Source organism: Triticum urartu, chromosome 5A (genome assembly GCF_056163025.1).
Source record: "Triticum urartu cultivar PI428250 chromosome 5A, HENAU_Tu73, whole genome shotgun sequence".
In the NCBI taxonomy this organism is placed as follows: Eukaryota; Viridiplantae; Streptophyta; class Magnoliopsida; order Poales; family Poaceae; genus Triticum; species Triticum urartu.
This window is the reverse complement of record NC_141877.1, coordinates 407,633,230-407,650,639: the sequence shown is the minus strand read 5'-3', so window position 1 is coordinate 407,650,639 and position 17,410 is coordinate 407,633,230. Positions and strand designations below refer to the sequence as shown.

Below are 17,410 nucleotides of genomic sequence, written 5' to 3'. Positions count from 1 at the left end.
TAATTCAACTTATGCATCATGGTCTCTGTTTATTTGTAGGTAATGTGGCTAGGCGTCTTGATCTGAATATGACAAATGATGTTCGGGATTTCATAGACGGGACACCGTTTGTTGGGCCAATGAACCCTGTCGGGGTGGACACGAACCTGACGATTGGTCCATCGCCTGGCAGAGCACCTACTGCTGATTTGTGTTCCCGCTGTACGTGCCCCCCTCCACTATGTATATATCAATGTTGTTCTGCATAGTGTTTTCATGCTGGATGGACTGTTGGAACCTTTGAATTGTTTTACTGACTCTCTATGTTGATATCACCTCTTTATTACCACTTTTGGTGTGCCCAGCACTATCGCAAAGCAGCTTGCTTGGGTGGTTTGTCGTAGCCCCCCCAAGTAAGCGCACAAGGATGGCAACTGACTACTCCATTGCAAACCCGATTGGAGTGGCTGTCTCTGAGATGGAGGGCAGAAGAAGAGGCGATCGTTTCTATGCCAGGGCCATGGATTCATCATTCAGTGATTTATCTAGGTTTGTGGACTCGTGACCGCTAGCTCTCTCTGATCATGTTGGTCAGTTGTTTATTTGGGCTGCGGGATTCCTCACTTACCATGCCTATTTGACCATGTGCAGGCCGTGGTTCAAGCATGGGCGGCCGTACCATATGAAGATGACTGGTGAAGAAGTGGTGGAAGAATTCCGCATAGAAAATCATCTTGCTCAACAAGGACTGGAATCAATCCTGCGTTTGGGGATCTGCCCCGGGGACCAGGGAGGCTTATCATTGGACCTGACTGGGCGGTAAGTTTGGTTGTAGTGTAATTTTACATGTTTTGTTTGCACCGTCAAGTATCACTGGTCCTGATATGGTGTGACTTTTACAATTTTGTAGTTCAAAGTTGCATACACCAAGTCATACTGGCTGAGGGAAGATGTCCGCTCAATGTTTAATCAGCTACCGCTTGGTGTGGCATACGTTCTAGTTAGTGATCTGTTTATCATCTACCAAATTCCCATATGTGTTACGTCAGTACTACAGTGTATGAAAAGGGTGGAATGCTGGTTGTATGTCTAACTAGAATGAAAAACAGGGGCTGGTTGTGGTGTACCTGGACCAGGGGTGGAGTTTGTACGTCTTTGACATCCTCTGTAGAGTTCTCCATATCATTGATCTGAACATCTCCAAGCCCGGGGAAAGCAGGATGAAAGCAAAACACTAACGGAATGTGGGTGAGCTACTTGATGCATTCGTGAAGTGTGGTGACATTTTCTGGGGGCGGGGGAAGGTGCCACATAATGGGTGGTCTTATTGTTTCCATGCTACAAGTACCTATGAGAGGTGCATTTTGCTTGCATCAGAAAGAATGTATTTTCTGTTATGCTTGTATGCTAATGTTGGGTGACCTCTATTTGTCACAGCACGGACACGGCGATGCAGGTACTCCACCACATCATCAACTTTGTGCCTGGGCAACACCCGCTGAACTTGACTGAGGTGTGTGTCTGGAATCTACCATATGGCCGGATTATGAATGTTTACGTACGAAGTTTCACTCATTCATATTTATGTGTGTGCAGGCTGCTTCGGTTGCTCTGAAGAAGAAGCTCCTTCCGGATGTACTCATGATGGCAAGTAACACTGGGAGTCTTCCCTGACGCGTCGAAGCTTGAGTACCGTCCCGAAGGCCTGGTTAGCCCCAACAAGAAGACCAGGCGCTTGCTTATACTTGCAAGCATGATGATTTTTGTTTCTTGTGGCTAAGTAATTCACATGAACTGCGAGGGAGCTTGTGTTGATTGGCTCGTCGTATGCCAGATGTATGGAACTTATCAGCTATATATTTGCTACTAGTGTGGAAAACATAAGTTATTGTAATATTATGCACATTGGTTAGTAATGTGGAAGACATAAGCTATTGTAATACTGCCTGGGTGGATGTGTTGTCTTGACAATGTTTGCGACAGCCAATGTATTTGTGCTGCTGTGTTTATGTGCTCTCTATAATTTTTTTGTTTGGCTCTGGAAGAACTTTTTGGGATGATTCCCCTTTGATGGTGGTGCCCTGTAGCCAACTTGTTTTCTGCATTCTGGGAGAAATGCCTCTGGTTGCAATTCTGGTGCCATCTTTTCCTCTTAGTGATCAGATAACAAGGAATGAAAAAAAATCATATCAAATGTCTCTACTCACGATGGGGGGTGTTTGCAGCCCTCCAGTGCATTTGCCGGATGGGCTACAGTAAGGCAAAGGGAAGGGCTAGATGCATTTGCCGGAAAGCTACAGTAATTGGAAGATGTGTGACAGTACGACAAGGGTAGGGCGTGCAACGGGGCATAAATGTGACCATTCCTTCTAGTTCTGCAAATCAGATGTCATCAGGCCAAAAACACTTAAAGTAGTTCTGTCACACGGCCCCGAAAATTTCGGGTGGGTTTTATGGAAATCTAGTTTAGTGCATACTGTGAAAAAAACCACCATTTTATTACAGATTGTAGAACATGTGGAGATGAACACACAATGGATCTCTACCACACAAGGGGTGTTTATTTATTTCAGTTTCCTCGTGACTACATTAGGACTAGACCCCTGAATCTGCCACCGTCTCGTTTAGAGCGTTGGCGACCGTGTCAAGACCTTCCAGCTGGAGGGAAGCGGTGTTGCCTTCCATGTGTATCATCTCAATGATGATTGAATCCCTTTCATTGGCAATAGTTGCCTGTGTATATGGCCAATCAGGAAATTAGTTTGGTCATACTAGCTTGTTTTTCCGAGTTTAAGTATTTCATATTAAGTACTGACCCTGGTGAGCGGTTTTGCCAACGAGTTCCCTTTGAATTGCCGAATTAGGTGGACGACACACATGGCACTCTCTTGCCTATGTTGGGGGCGTGTTTGCAAGTTAGATAAGTAGTTGGCGAAAATAAGGAAATGAAGCACGTGACTGAAGAAAAACATAGAATGAACAATAAAAGATGGTGGCTACTTGGGTTCAGTGTCACCAACCTTGTAAATGTTGTGGTTGACAAGAGAGGGGTCTTGTTCGTCCAACTCGTCCGGCCGCAGTGCCACTCGGTGAAGAATTCTTCAATGCAGTCAAAAAGAGCTTGATGGAGCTTCTCGGCCGCGTACATGAGACATGTTTTTCGGTTCGCGTCCTCTGTCTGGTATGCCATTGGATCCATTATTGTTATCATCTGGTGCATCATGTCCCAATTGAAGCTAGACCACCCATGTTGCATGACTGCGGGGATGGTAACCTGATACAAATGGTTGAAACGGGAAATTCGGTTATTTAGAGTGCCAACATTGTTGGTTATAATATAGATGTGGCCACTGGTAAAAGGGGGAACTGAGAGAGTAGTTTTTTTTCGAAAATTACCATCCGGCAGTTTGAAATATTACATTTGACATCTACTCGAGTGAATTGTCTTTGTATTGACATGATTCTGGTGGTGTTTTCTCCTGCAATGGCATGGGACTGCCCCCGGCCCGCCCAACCAAAAAAACAATAGTCCATCAAAAAAACACGGGATAAGCTACGGGTACTTGAGCCTCATGTATTTGACTGCCCGTACCGAGAAGTCGGGCTCGAGGATCAAGCGGTATTGTTCGTCAGGGGTGGCGCGGTGAGCATGTGACTCCATCTGTGCCATCCGACGTATGATCAAGGACCCGAGCTCGTGGTCGATTTCAGCACCGTCGCATATTTGAGACTTGATGGCGTTGCCACTTACGGCAATAAACCGCGGGGCAGGGTGCGATACCCAATCCCTACGAGGTTAACACAAACAGCAAGGTTAGCTTCATGAGATATAGAGGATGCTCGATGGCGCGGGGGCAGCCACAACGGTTGGCTTTTCTGAATGAAATGGGGCTTTGTGCTTTTGGTTACCTTGATAGGTGGAATTGTGTTCTTGATCGCATCCAGTCCCTGATGGTTTTCCGGACAACTTCACCATGTGTGCGCATCGTACGGTTACTGGACCATGGGTCTTCTGTGAACTTGGTGTGAGCAACCTTGGTTTTGATAATAGGCATATCATTCACTTGTCCAAACACAATGTGCCCCTCGGTGTCCCCGATCTCATCATTGAGCATCATTAGTTGTCCAACGAGGTTGTCAGAGTATGCCTTAGTTGCCGCTGTAGGTGAAAGCGGGCTGCCCTTTCCATCTTTCTTGATGGGCGTGCTAGCTTCACTGTCGCCGTCTATGTCGAGATCAAATGGTGGTGCATCTGTGAAAACATAGTTTTTTTACTACAACCATGAATGCAAAGCGAGGGTATTGTTTGAGAAGTATTACCAGCCGCATCGTCTATCCTTGATCGCTTTTGGCATCTGGTCGGTGTGGTGGACAGCTGATCCGCAATGGGTATGACAGCCGACTGGTCGCGTTGGCTGGTCGTTGGGGATGGAGATGACAACTCCAGCCGTCTTCCGACTATGTTGGCGTTGAGTCTAGACGGCGCACCATCATTGTGTGTGCCTGCACAACAACATGCACATGCTTAAAGGCGTGCACAATGTCACTGCTAACTGATTTCAGCATGAAGAAATGACATGGGGGCGCGATAGTACCTGCACCACCGAAGGGTCTGATTGGTTGGCCAGTACAATAAGATTGTTTTGGTTTGCAATGTTCCTTTTCATTTCGTTTGCAACGTGGACACACTTTGCGTTATGCTCTCTCAGTGCCCAACCTAAGGGAGACGCAGCCTGAAATGCGGGTAGACGCCTGGTTATTCGCATCATGATATGTGAAAAATAAAAAAAGCACTCTACCGAGACATGCACGGGACCAATATGCTGACATGGTCTTTCGATCTTGGGTGTGGGTTGTACATAGCATCACTCACCAGTTCTGGGTTTTGCATCTGAATCCAGCGAGCATAGTCACCGGGGCTGAAGTCGACGTTGCTGCTTGGTGTCTGTGTAAGGTGTCCAATGGCTATGTCCGGGTTGATTTGCTCTTCCTTTCGTGGTACAACTAGGGTGTGTCTGACAATTGTGTACTGATTTGCTGAACGTTCAGCCTTGGTCTCGATTGCCTTCTTCTTCACGTGGATCTCGTTTTGGTAGTTGTGCCAAGTGTAGCACATGGCGTTCCAATGTCTTGCATGTGTGAGCTTGCACCTAGTTAGACCTGTTCACGTTTCTAAACAAATGTGTATACAACATAGCTTGGGTGTGGTGATTACCTCCGGTACAATAAAGATTGTTTTCCCTAGCTTTCTTGCTGAGCACACGAGGATCATCCGTTTCAGGGTCGCTCCATCAAACAATTGTATCCGTGGCATGGTAGTTTGCTTTAAGTTCATAATGCCCAACTCAACATTGTCCAGCACGAAAACCTGTACGCATAAAAAACATGTCAATGTACTAGTGTTGACATGTCCAGGTTCCATATTACCAGACATTTTATGTAAATATGTATGATTCCCTTGGGCGTGTTGGCTTAGATTTCGAGGCATTTACCTGAAGAAATAGATGACACCCGGAGAGGTGGTCCGGAGTTATGTCTGCATCTGTTTCCAGCTTCAGTTTTCGAACTGCTTCCAGTAGACCTTCAAATGAATATTTGCACCAATTGAAGAGGGCAATGTTGTCGGCGTCTTTGATGCCCCCCCAGTAGTCAATGGTTGAGTAATCATGCTTGGTGCATGGGGCAAACAGATTGCCCATCACGAAGATGACGAACGCCATCTTGAAGCAATCCTTCTCTAAACGGCTAGATAGTTCATTTATTTCCTTGCAAATGAACGCTTCGAGCGAGCTTAAACTGCGATCGGATTTGTCTGTCCATCCTATGGAGTTCCTCATGAAATCAATTGCTTCACTTGTGATGTGTGCGTCTGTTCCATGTATATCTCGTTGCCCGCATGGGATGCCAAAAACTTTGTGGAAATCCTCTGGGTAAAATTTAATTGGCTTTCCCCCATCTCTCAAGATGATGCAGTGGTCTTTGAGATCGACCTTACTCATGAGGAACTTGCTAAACTTCAAGTTGATTTTCGGTATCATGGGGATGCGCAGTACTCCCTCAAAACCAATCTCCTCTACCAAAAATCTTTTGTAGTCGGATAATGCAGCTACGACCTCTACTACTTTCTGAATAACTATTCTAGATGTGTGTGATGTGGACCTGGTTGATGATCCGGCTAGAGCTGCTTCTTCAAAGCCCCCTGCCTACTGCTCCCCCTCTATCGCCATGGCGGCTGAAGTTCGGATGTGCCCTCTGAGATGCTGTTCTTCTTCTCCCATCGGAAAATCTGCAAAAGGGGGGAGGGGAGGGGTGGGGTTAGTCTAGGCATTGGAGAATCTATGCCAATCGCTGGTGGCTGTGGTACCTCGGTGTGCGGCGGATCCGCCGCCTGATGCGTCACCCAGCGAGAGCCCTGCACTTCTCCGATGCTCTGTTCTGCAGATGGGCGCAACTCGATGCGTACAGTGCTGCGAGCAGGGGAGGGGGCGGCCCCAACACGAGCGTGCGGTTGCTTTAATTAATTGCGGAGTGGTTGGAGGCTGGGCTGACTTCGACCATGCGTGTCCTCCTCTCCTCTGATGTGTGGTGGGCCCCCTTTTGACCGACCGGCCGCTGCCCCATGTTCCTCCGCAGGCGTGCACTAAACACATCGGCCGTTGGTGCAATATAGGCAAAAAGACTCAGCAGTCCAGGTGATTTATTATGTCTGATTGAGGATTGGAAATAACTTGCCGATTACATGATATTATATTGCACTCTCGACTGCGCTGACGGAACTACTCATGCACTCTCGACTGCTAACTCATTAATCCTAATCCTACAAATCATGCCCATGCAGCAGCCTCTCCACGACGAACACTGGCACTGTAGGAGCGTCACTGCCCACCGGCTGCCTAGGCGAGCAGCAGGAGGAGCGTGAACAAGCAAATCATCATGGTGCTCCTTTGTGCGATGCGCACATCCTTCATGGCCCCGCCGATACCGAACATCACGTTGGTCCCTCCTCCGGCAGCCTCGATGAGAAGGTTGATGCCAACGCCTGTGATGAAGAACGCGTACTGGTCCTCCCACAACCAGAAGTCGCACGACCCTCCATCCTACGCCAGTTCAAAAACTGTACGATGAACAAGAGAACGCAAAAGCAAAACGCTGGATACTACAGCAACAGATTGATCTTTGTTCGGAAACAACTTACTCCCTAGTTGCGGCACTTGTAGAAACGGACGCCGGGGTTCCGGTCGGTCCCGGAGACAAACCATCTCGTCCTCGTCCCGGCGCACCGCGGGCACATGATCAATGGCAGCGGTGGCGGTGGGGCACGGAGACGACGCACAGAAGATGAGCTCTAGGACATCGCGGCACGGCGGCGTCGATGGATCGATGCAACTCGTTGTGCTTGTAGGCTAGTTTGAACGAGAAAGTCCAAAACAATCAGTACTGCGACAATGACTGGTGCATGAGCCTTAAATACGTGCATCTGTGGTAAAGTGTTACCGTTATACAGTGATCGTCGCAACGGTAATATTGTGTACTACATTCTGCGCGTGCACAGTCCTCCGCATGGGCACGCCAGACGTCTGTCAGTGCCCGGTACACCAAATACAACAAATACGAAGCAAACACTCGCTCTCGCCGCTATATACGCCAAGTAGCACATGCAGCTGATCCAAATCGCGAAGCAGTACCAGCCGTGGATGCACTGCGTGCAGCTGCCGCTACGTGCAGCCCTGCACTTCTCTGGTGGACACCCCCAAAGAAAGCGATGGCAATAAGGCAACAGAGGATAATCCCCCTGAGAAGCAATTTAAGCACCGGCGTCAACGGTGCCGCTCTAAGCCCCGCCATAGCAAAAACGGCGATACCGGCACAAGGAACAGTAACGCTGTGGATAGTGCCGAAGACGAAGACAATCCCCTCCAGCCAGGCCTCGAGTGGGAGGATGGGCAAGCCAGCCCTAAGGAACAGGCAGCAGACGGAGAATCAGAGGATGACAATTACATGCCTCTCTCCGAAGGCGAGGTGAGCCCCGTTGACGACGAATTTATCATGCTTGAGGATCCCGCCGAACAGGAGCGCTTCAAGCGCCGGCTTATAGCCACAACAAGAAACCTGAAGAAAAAGAAATAGCAGCTTCAAGCTGACCAAGATCTGCTAGCGGATAGATGGACTGAGGTCCTGACGGCCGAGGAATACGAACTCGAGTGCCCAACCAAAAGTTATCCAAAACGCAGGCCGCTACCCCAACTTAAGGAGGAAGCATTAACGCCTACGCTCCCAGCGTATGATGCGGCTGACCGACCACCTCGTGGCCTAGACAAAGCGGCATATCAGGCCGAAGTCCAGCCCGCACCCCGTCGCCAGTTATACAAAAATTCCAAGGCCTGGGGTAACACGCAGGACCTGCGAGACATATTGGAAAACAAGGGAGGACATGCAAGATCGATCTACGGATCACGGGGGCGCGCCCGAACGCATGACGGAAACCGTCACATCGGATATACTAAAAGCAAATCCGGCCGGGCCGAACATAGCAGACAAGACTCGTATGAACAGCGTCGTGATATGGCCCGGCACAGAGGCGCCGCACACCCCCTATGCTTCACTGATGAAGTAATGGACCATGAATTCCCAGAAGGATTTAGACCCGTGAATATTGAATCATATGACGGCACTACAGACCCCGCGGTATGGAAAGAGGATTTCTTCCTTCACATTCACATGGCCCATGGCGATGATGTACACGCCATCAAGTATATCCCGCTAAAACTCAAGGGGCCGGCTCAGCATTGGCTGAATAGCTTGCCGGCAAACTCCATGGGAAGTTGGGACAACCTGGTAGACGCATTCCTGGACAACTTCCAGGGCACTTATGTGCGACCACCAGATGCTGACAACTTAAGTCACATAACACAACAGTCTGGAGAGTCAGCCAGTAAATTCTGGACTCGGTTCCTAACTAAAAAGAACCAAATTGTCGACTATCCAGATATTGAAGCCCTAGCGGCCTTTAAACATAACATCCGTGACGAGTGGCTCGCCCGACATCTCGGACAAGAAAAGCCAAAATCCATGGCAGCCCTCGCGACACTCATGACCCACTTTTGCGTGGGCGAAGATAGCTGGTTGGCCCATAGCAACAACACAGCAAGCAACCCTGGCACATCAGAAGCCAGAGATAGCAACGGCAAACCCCGACGCAACAAACACAAGTGCTGCAAAAAGGGTGAAAACGCCGAAGATATGGTAGTCAATGCTGGATTTAGGGGATCTAAGTCCAGTCAGCGGAATGGGCCACTCAAAAATGACAATCCGGGTCCGTCCAGCCTGGACCACATACTGGACCGCCCATGCCAAATTCATGGCACCCCAGGAACACTAGCCAATCATACTAATAGAGATTGCTGGGTCTTCAAACAAGCCGGCAGGTCAGGTGCCAAAAACAAAGATAAGGGGTCTCAAAGCGACGATGGAGACGAGGAGCTCAGCTCGCCGAGTACAGGAGGGCAGAAGAAACTTCCACCGCAAATCCAAACAGTGAATGTGGTAAACGGCACCTACACCGCCAACCCGGACCGAACGCACATCCTCAGGGATGTCGACTCAACGGAACCAGTCGTCCCACAATATAAACTGGGGCCGATCACCTTCAACCACACGGATCGTCCGGTTAACACCACTCAAGGCAATCCAGCCGCACTAGTCCTCGACCCAATAATTGATGGGTTCCACCTCACACGAGTCTTTATGGATGGAGGTAGTAGTCTAAACCTGCTTTACCAGGACACAGTGCACAAGATTGGCATCGATCATTCGGTGATCAAGCCCACTACAACCACCCTCAGAGGTATTATACCAGGTGTGGAGGCCAGCCGTGCAGGCTCCATCGCCCTGGAGGTAGTCTTCGGATCACCAGACAATTACCGTGCCGAAGAGTTAATCTTCGATATTGTCCCCTTTTGCAGTGATTATCTGGCAGTGCTCGGACGAACCGCGTTCGCTCGATTCAACGCAGTGCCACATTATGCCTACCGTAAGCTCAAGATGCCTGGTCCGCGTGGCGACATCACGGTTAATGGCAAGGCCAAACTTTCCCTTGGCACCGAGGAGTATACCACTGCCTTAACTGCAGAAGCTACGAGTGACACCTGCCAACTGAACCTCGAGTCGACGGCCCGGTTCTCGGACACCGCCGAAGGACTTCGAACTACTTCGCGGCAGGATAGCCCGGCTCGTCCAGAGCTCAATTAAACACTCCAGCGAGGGCCAGGACAGGCCACATACCGCGGCTCAACCGCTCTGCGGCGCACAAGCATTTCTTAAATTTTGTTTGCAGGTTCAACTTTTCGCAGACCAGGACTGGCGATATGGAAGCAGCTCAAACGCACAAGGGAATCCTTACATATTCCCCGCGATGACCATCCCACTATACTCCGGATCCGCACACAGCTTCTTCCCCCTGGTCTAAGCAGGATCCACAGTCATATTTCTTTTCCATCACATTACATGTACTCACATGCATCGACGTACTACTCAAATACAACATGTGGATTTATACAACACTTATCTACTGTTATTTCTTGTTGAAATTCTTTTGTCAAGTGGCATCCGCACACCACGACAAATATGCCAGGGGCTTTGTTTTACCCATAATACGGCAATCAAGTCCGAACACCTTCATGGAAGTTTGCCACCCCGAATTTATAGCATTATATGCATCAGCTCCGAATCATGTCTTGGGTCAATAGTCGGGTTTGCCCGGCTCCCATGTTTTGGTACCTTACGTTCCCCTATATCGGCTAAGGTAGCACTGGGAGAACTACTGCGATTGTGTCCCGGTTCTTCCGGACGAGCACCTCAGTAGAGAAAGCCGAAAACTGACTGTCATGATGCGGCGAGAGCTGGTCAGCTGTTCGAGAGGTTATAAAATCTTTAAGGATTTTTTTTCCGCATAATGCCATAACCAATGCAGTGTGCGATGGATCGGCTTTCTTCCGATCAGGTGCTTATATAGCCCCTCGTGCGGTCTTCCGAACACCAAGGGCTGCGCCTACCTTACTTTTCTAAAGCTCCTATGGCTAAGTGAGCGATAAAGTCCTATGGTTCGTTGTGCTGAACACCTCCTTCAAACGACCCAAAACTGGGATAAAGAGTGATCAGGTTTATCCCGAACACCCCCGTACTTCCTATGTGGGGGCAGAAGCCGACGACTGGCCAACTCTCTAGATTAATATATATAAAACGGCCGTGTTGGAGGATAAACTTTTATATAACAGGCAATAAATGATAGAAATGACCTGTTCAACATTACAAAGGAGAACATGATTGTATTCATGGAAATATAACATCCTTGGTGCATTGCTCTGCCGCTAGGCAGGATCCTTTTAGGACACTTTCATAATATAATTCAGGCTTGCGGTGCTCCTTCCCCTCTGGCGGTCCCTCGGTCATCAGCTTTTCAGCATCCATCTTCCCCCAGTGCACCTTTGTGTGGGCGAAGGCCATTCGCGCACCCTCTATGCATACTGACCGCTGATGATGTCAAGTCGAGGTCAGGCACTCACCAGCCGCTTCACGAGCCCGAAGTAGCTGCCTGGAATCGGCTCGGCTGGCCATAGCCGGATAATTAAATCCTTCATGGCTAGTTCGGCCGCCTTATGCAGTTCGATTAGCTGTTTCAGTTGGTCGGCAAAAAGGCACCGGATAATTCGGTGCTAGATACTGCGACCAGAAGAGCTTATCCACAGTGTTCCCTTCTTCGGCTCGGTAGAATTGGCCGGCATCCGCAGTCCCGCAAATACCCCTGGAGAAATCCAAACTCAAAATTAGAAACATAATTTTATCCTCATATACTTGATTTACATGAAAAAAGCCTTACCCGCCGCGATTGTCCTCGCCTCTTGGATCTCCAGTAGGGCGCCTTGGGTTTCCCCCTGGGCATTGCGTGTGGCCTGATGAGCCCTGGCGAGTTCGGATTCTTTTCCCGTTAAACTCTGCTCCAAGGTCTCGCATTTCTTCACGGACTTTTGAAGCTCCTGCTCAGCTTCAATAACCCTGGCCTCGTGCTTCTCATGAAGAGCCTGCTCTGCGGCTGCCTTTTCCTCGGCCTCGGTAACAATCTTCCATAGAACCTCGACCTTGGTCATCGCCCCTGGCACAAATAACGAAACATCTTTTATCATACTGAGAATTTGTTCGCAATAAATGCGAACAAGGCTAGCGCATACCTTGTTTATCTTCCAACTGCCTTTTTAATCGGCCAAGTTCTTCTTCAGCCCGCTCCAGACTTTGATTCAGTCCGGAGACCTCCGCAGCATGAGAGGCAGCAGCCGCCGTAGACGCCTGCTTATAAAAGAAGGGAGATATATGTCATCAAGTGAGTCTTCCTGCGAAAATAAAATTGATCCTCTGTTCGGTCCTTCCTTTGCATCGAACAATATATCAGGGGCTGCTATCCATACTCTTACACTCTTCGAAACCTCATAAAACATACCTCAAAGCCTTTTATAAGGCTGATACAGGCTTTATTCAGTCCACTCTCAGCAGACTGAATCTCCTTAATCACTGCTAATACGGTGCTCATCGACGATGGAGGCGCTCTTCAGCGCCGCCAACAAAACATCCGACACCTCTGGTTGGACAGAGCTTGCCGGTGGAACAGGCACACCCCCTCCAGCCGAGGGAGGCCGCCTGCTTGATTCTGGAGCCGTATTGGTCCCCGAAATTGCGTCCGGCTGGGAGCCGAATTCAAGATGGGTCCCGCCGTCAACCCCCATGTCTGTGTCCCCCGAAGTTTGACCTCGAGGCGCCACTTTCACGATCCCTTCCCCCCTTCTTGGCCGGGGTCTTTCTGGGACGAAGCCTCGTTATTATTCACATATTTGGGGGAAGGGGCCTTCGGGGGCGTCCCGCTCTCCATAGCATCCGAACTCAGCAAATCCTTTGATGAGGATCGTTTGGTGCGGGACCTTGCCAGACTACAGAAAATATATAGCTCAGGTTAAAATATTATGCCATGATGAGTCTGGACGCATAAATGTGTTCGGATATTTACACTCACGAGTTCACCAGGGGATGGGCCCTCGGATCCCACGCAGGGCCGCTATCGGCGGTGACCGTGGACTCTTCTGGAAGAGGAGCTTTTCCCCTTTTAGGCGACTTGGCCTCCAAGTGTATGGAGGCCGCCCTCTTCTTTCTTCCCCCCGCCGGGGATTCATCTTCCTCCTCCTCCTCGTCCTCTTCGGAGGCAGAACGGACATTGGAGCCTTCGGGTATTGTGCCCGGAGTGCCGCGGCGACGAAGGCCGCCCCGAGTCTTTTTGGCCTTCTTCTCGGTCTTCTTCTTCGGTGCCTTGTACGGCGCCGGGGCCAGCATCTTTGTCAGAAGTGGGCCAGCCGGCTCTTCGGGCAATGGGGCCGGATAGTGGATCCGCCCCGCCTTCTTCATCCAACCCTAGGGGAGTTGAGGAAAACACATTAAGCATTTCCCTTGGGTCATGCGGATAAAACACATAAAAACTTACCGAGCTTGCAGGGTGGGACAGTTGAAACCAGCGGTCCTCGGCCGAGTCCGACCATGATTTGCCGGACTTGAAAAGCACCTTCCAGATGTCTTCGTGCGAAGAGCCATAGAGCTTTCGCAGGGTCTGATGCTTGGCCGGATCAAATTCCCATAGATTGCAAGTCCAGTGCTGACAAGGTAGGATCGGGCAAACTAACATCACTTGGACTACATTGACAAGTTCGATGTTCTTGTCTTCCATATCTTTAACTCACGTTTGGAGCATAGACAGTTCGTCGGACGAAGACCAGTTCAGGCCCTTCTTGGGCCAGGATGTAAGCCACAGAGGGGCTCCGGATCGGAACTCTGGAGCAGCGGCCCATTTCGTGCCGCGCGGCTCAGTGATGTAAAACCACTGCTGTTGCCACTCTTTGACGGAATCATTAAAATCACCTGTTGGCCATGTAACATTGGGCATCTTGCTCACCATAGCGCCTCCGCACTCGGCATGCTCGCCGCTCACCACCTTGGGCTTCACATTGAAGATCTTCAGCCACAAGCCGAAGTGTGGCGAGATGCGGAGAAAGGCCTCGCACACGACGATGAATGTCGAGATGTTGAGGAAGGAATTGGGGGACAGATCATGAAAATCGATCCCGTAGTAATACATGATGCCGTGAACAAATGGGTGGAGGGAAAACCCTAGCCCGCGGACAAAATGAGGGAGGAATACTACCCTCTCTTGGGATTCCGGAGTGGGAACGATCTGTCCCGCCGTCGGGAGACGGTGGCCGATTTTTTTGGCCAGATACCCGGCCTCCCGAAGCTTTTGATGTGCTTCTCCTGGAAGGTAGAGGCCATCCACTTGCCTCCTGCTCCAGATCCGTACATTTTCGAAAGGCCTTTGTGGGCGGAGAAGATGAACGCTCGGGCACTGGGCTCGGGCGAGGGGGAACGGATCGGGAAGGAGAAAGCATGGGTGCGAAAGGGAGTTCTTGTTGGAAATATGCCCTAGAGGCAATAATAAAATGATTATTATATTTCCTTGTTCATGATAATTGTCTATTATTCATGCTATAATTGTATTATCCGGAAATCGTAATACATGTGTGAATACATAGACCACAATGTGTCCCTAGTGAGCCTCTAGTTGACTAGCTCGTTGATCAACAGATAGTCATGGTTTCCTGGCTATGGACATGGGGATGTCATTGATAACGGGATGACATCATTAGGAGAATGATGTGATGGACAAGACCCAATCCTAAACATAGTACAAGATCGTATAGTTCGTTTGCTAGAGTTTTTCCAATGTCAAGTATCTTTTCCTTAGACCATGAGATCGTGTAACTCCCGGATACCGTAGGAGTGCTTTGGGTGTACCAAACGTCACAACGTAACTGGGTGACTATAAAGGTATACTACGGGTATCTCCGAAAGTGTCTATTGGGTTGACACGGATCAAGACTGGGATTTGTCACTCCGTATGACGGAGAGGTATCTCTGGGCCCACTCGGTAATGCATCATCACAATGAGCTCAAAGTGACCAAGTGTCTGGTCACGGGATCATGCATTACAGTACGAGTAAAGTGACTTGCCAGTAACGAGATTGAACGAGGTATTGGGATACCGACGATCGAATCTCGGGCAAGTAACGTATCGATTGACAAAGGGAATTGTATACGGGGTTGCTTGAATCCTCGACATCATGGTTCATCCGATGAGATCATCGAGGAGCATGTGGGAGCCAACATGGGTATCCAGATCCCGCTGTTGGTTATTGACTGGAGAGCCATCTCGGTCATGTCTACATGTCTCCCGAACCCGTAGGGTCTACACACTTAAGGTTCGGTGACGCTAGGGTTGTAGAGATATGTATATGCAGTAACACGAAAGTTGTCCGGAGTCCCGGATGAGATCCCGGACGTCACGAGGAGTTCCGGAATGGTCCGGAGGTAAAGAATTATATATAGGAAGTGCTATTTCGGCCATCGGGACAAGTTTCGGGGTCACCGGTATTGTACCGGGACCACCGGAAGGGTCCTGAGGGTCCACCGGGTGGGGCCACCTATCCCGGAGGGCCCCATGGGCTGAAGTGGGAGGGGAACCAGCCCCTAGTGGGCTGGTGCGCCCCCCTTGGGCCTCCCCCCTGCGCCTAGGGTTGGGAACCCTAGGGTGGGGGGCGCTCCACTTGCCTTGGGGGGCACTCCACCCCCCTTGGCCGCCGCCCCCTTGGGAGATTGGATCTCCAGGGCCGGCACCCCCCTGGGGACCCTATATATAGAGGGGGAGGGAGGGCAGCCGCACCCATGCCTTTGGTGCCCCCCTCTCCCTCTCCAACACCTCTTCCTCCTCCATAGAGCTTGGCGAAGCCCTGCCGGAGTACTGCTGCATCCACCACCACACCGTCGTGTTGCTGGATCTTCATCAACCTCTCCTTCCCCCTTGCTGGATCAAGAAGGAGGAGACGTCACGTTGACCGTACGTGTGTTGAACGCAGAGGTGCCGTCCGTTCGGCGCTAGGATCTCCGGTGATTTGGTTCACGTCGAGTACGACTCCCTCATCCCCGTTCTTTGAACGCTTCCGCTCGCGATCTACAAAGGTATGTAGATGCAATCCGATCACTCATTCCTAGATGAACTCATAGATGGATCTTGGTGAAACCGTAGGAAATTTTTTGTTTTCTGCAACGTTCCCCAACAGTGGCATCATGAGCCAGGTTTATGCGTAGTTCTCTTTGCACGAGTAGAACACAATTTGTTGTGGGCGTAGATGTTGGCAACTTTCTTGCCGCTACTAGTCTTATTTTGCTTCAGCGGTATTGTGGGATGAAGCGGCCCGGACCGACCTTACACGTACGCTTACGTGAGACTGGTTCCACCGACTGACATGCACTAGTTGCATAAGGTGGCTAGCGGGTGTCTGTCTCTCCCACTTTAGTTGGAGCGGATTCGATGAAAAGGGTCCTTATGAAGGGTAAATAGAAGTTGACAAATCACGTTGTGGCTTTTACGTAGGTAAGAAAACGTTCTTGCTAGAACCCTATTGCAGCCACCTAAAACTTGCAACAACAATTAGAGGACGTCTAACTTGTTTTTGCAGCAAGTGCTTTGTGATGTGATATGGCCAAAGTTGTGATGAATGATGAATGATATCTATGTGATGTATGAGATCATGTTCTTGTAATAGGAATCACGACTTGCATGTTGATGAGTATGACAACCGGCAGGAGCCATAGGAGTTGTCTTTATTTTTGTATGACCTGTGTGTCATTGAGAAACGCCATGTAAATTACTTTACTTTATTGCTAAACGTGTTAGCCATAGTAGTAGAAGTAATAGTTGGCGAGCAACTTCATGGAGACACGATGATGGAGATCATGATGATGGAGATCATGGTGTCATGCCGGTGACAAGATGATCATGGAGCCCCAAGATGGAGATCAAAGGAGCTATGTGATATTGGCCATATCATGTCACTATTATTATTTGATTGCATGTGATGTTTATCATGTTTTTGCATCTTGTTTACTTAGAACGACGGTAGTAAATAAGATGATCCCTCATAATAATTTCAAGAAAGTGTTCCCCATAACTGTGCACCGTTGCGACAGTTCGTTGTTTCGAAGCACCACGTGATGATCAGGTGTGATAGATTCCAATGTTCACATACAACGGGTGTAAGACAGAATTACACATTCAAACACTTAGGTTGACTTGACGAGCCTAGCATGTACAGACATGGCCTCGGAACACAGAATACCAAAAGGTCGACCATGAGTCATATAGAAGATACGATCAACATGAAGATGTTCACCGATGTTGACTAGTCCATCTCACGTGATGATCGGACACGGCCTAGTTAACTCGGATCATGTTATACTTAGATGACTGGAGGGATGTCTATCTAAGTGGGAGTTCATTATATAATTT

General features: G+C 49.4%; 2 protein-coding genes across 2 annotated transcripts; both read right to left on the bottom strand.

The window, feature by feature from the left end:
* Positions 1 to 2,574: 2,574 nt before the first annotated feature.
* Positions 2,575 to 3,920, bottom strand: LOC147971627 (uncharacterized). The gene is made up of 6 exons (XM_087522819.1): positions 3,889 to 3,920; positions 3,572 to 3,767; positions 3,376 to 3,474; positions 3,000 to 3,253; positions 2,796 to 2,871; positions 2,575 to 2,712 (listed from the first exon to the last, which is right to left on the bottom strand). Exons 1-6 carry the CDS (start codon positions 3,918 to 3,920, stop codon positions 2,575 to 2,577), a joined length of 795 nt encoding a protein of 264 aa, XP_087378945.1.
* Positions 3,921 to 4,204: 284 nt separating this feature from the next.
* On the bottom strand, positions 4,205 to 5,699 carry LOC147971626 (uncharacterized). The gene is made up of 5 exons (XM_087524045.1): positions 5,472 to 5,699; positions 5,195 to 5,347; positions 4,853 to 5,122; positions 4,544 to 4,712; positions 4,205 to 4,503 (listed from the first exon to the last, which is right to left on the bottom strand). The coding sequence occupies exons 1-5, from the start codon at positions 5,697 to 5,699 to the stop codon at positions 4,205 to 4,207; spliced, it is 1,119 nt and encodes a 372-aa protein (XP_087380171.1).
* Positions 5,700 to 17,410: the final 11,711 nt, after the last annotated feature.